The sequence below is a fragment of the Ceratina calcarata genome, unplaced genomic scaffold (assembly GCF_001652005.2).
Source record: "Ceratina calcarata isolate Rehan_Ccalc_2016 unplaced genomic scaffold, ASM165200v1 scaffold4707, whole genome shotgun sequence".
Lineage (NCBI taxonomy): Eukaryota > Metazoa > Arthropoda > Insecta > Hymenoptera > Apidae > Ceratina > Ceratina calcarata.
In genome coordinates, this window is record NW_017171206.1 from 1 (window position 1) to 1,270 (window position 1,270).

At 44.3% G+C, this 1,270-nt stretch overlaps 1 protein-coding gene across 1 annotated transcript; it reads left to right on the forward strand.

Moving 5' to 3' along the window:
- The first annotated feature begins 312 nt into the window (after positions 1-312).
- LOC108627425 (uncharacterized) lies at positions 313-1,068 on the forward strand. Its single transcript, XM_018028671.1, has one exon. It carries the CDS (start codon positions 313-315, stop codon positions 1,066-1,068), a length of 756 nt encoding a protein of 251 aa, XP_017884160.1.
- Positions 1,069-1,270: the final 202 nt, after the last annotated feature.

Genomic DNA, 1,270 nt, shown 5'->3' on the forward strand with positions numbered 1-1,270 from the left:
GTCCTAAAAAGAATCGAAAAGATAGGACTTAAAGTGGCAACGAATAAGACAACGATCACATGTTTCTATCCCAGAAACATGAAGATCGATGAAGAAGTAAAAAAGATGACGATAAATGGTATATGCATACCAATGAAAGCCGAAATGCGTTACTTAGGGGTGATTCTGGACGAAAGAATGACATTCAACCAGCACATCGACAATCTAATCCCGAGATTAAGAGAATACGTCAACGTTCTCTCGAACATTCTACCAAACCTGGGTGGCCCTTGAGAGGAAGTGAGAAGGTTATACACTAACTCCTTCAACTCGATGGCTTTGTACGGTTGTCACATCTGGGCCAAAAAAGTCCTGAAAAATAAAAATCTGATGAAACAACTAACAAATGAACAAAAAGAAATGGCACTGAGGGTGATAAGAGGATACAAAAGAATAGCTACCTCAGCGATATTCCTCCTAGCAAGCACCCCTCCCATAGAAACGCTCATCAGAGTATACGACAAATATTATGGTCTCACTCGCTCGTTGAAGTCATCAGAAGTCGTGAATATGGAGAAAGAGAAAGCCAGATTAAAAAAAGAAAGACTTCTGGAAACAATACTTACCTGGCACGAAAAACTACAGCTATCGAACAACCGAAACCAAAAAGTAGTCAAGGTAATCCTGCCCTGCTTTGACAGATGGGTAACCCGTTCCTACGGAAACCTTTCCTACAGGATGGCACAGATAATCTCCGGGCACGGTTGTTTTGGAGATTACCTGTGCAGAATAAAAAAAGAACCATTGCCTAAATGCCACCACTGCAACGCGGTTAAGGACGACAACATACATACCGCTTTCATCTGCCCGGCATGGTCGGAGGAAAGAAAGAGGTTATACGAGATAACAGGCCGGCTATCCAGCTTAGAAGGAACCATAGAGGCTATCCTTCACACACCTGGAAAATGGGAAGCCTTCAAAGCATTCTGTGAAGCAGTAATGCTGAAAAAAGAAGAACACGAGAGAGCCAGGGAGGCACAGAGGCACAGAGAGAAACTACGCGGAGAAACGCTGCCACCATCTACATAAGATGGAACGCAGCCATGACTTAACACAACACTCTCACATGTAAGGAACTCTAGATGAATGCAACCAAAGGTCTCCTATAAAGATCTTAACGAAAAAAGAGGACGCGGAGGCGTGTATACGGCGGTCTCCTCCATCTTGGACACCGTTTGACCAGGGTTGCCGTATGGAGCGATTATAATCGCGCCTCCTCTGCTCCCGGAGA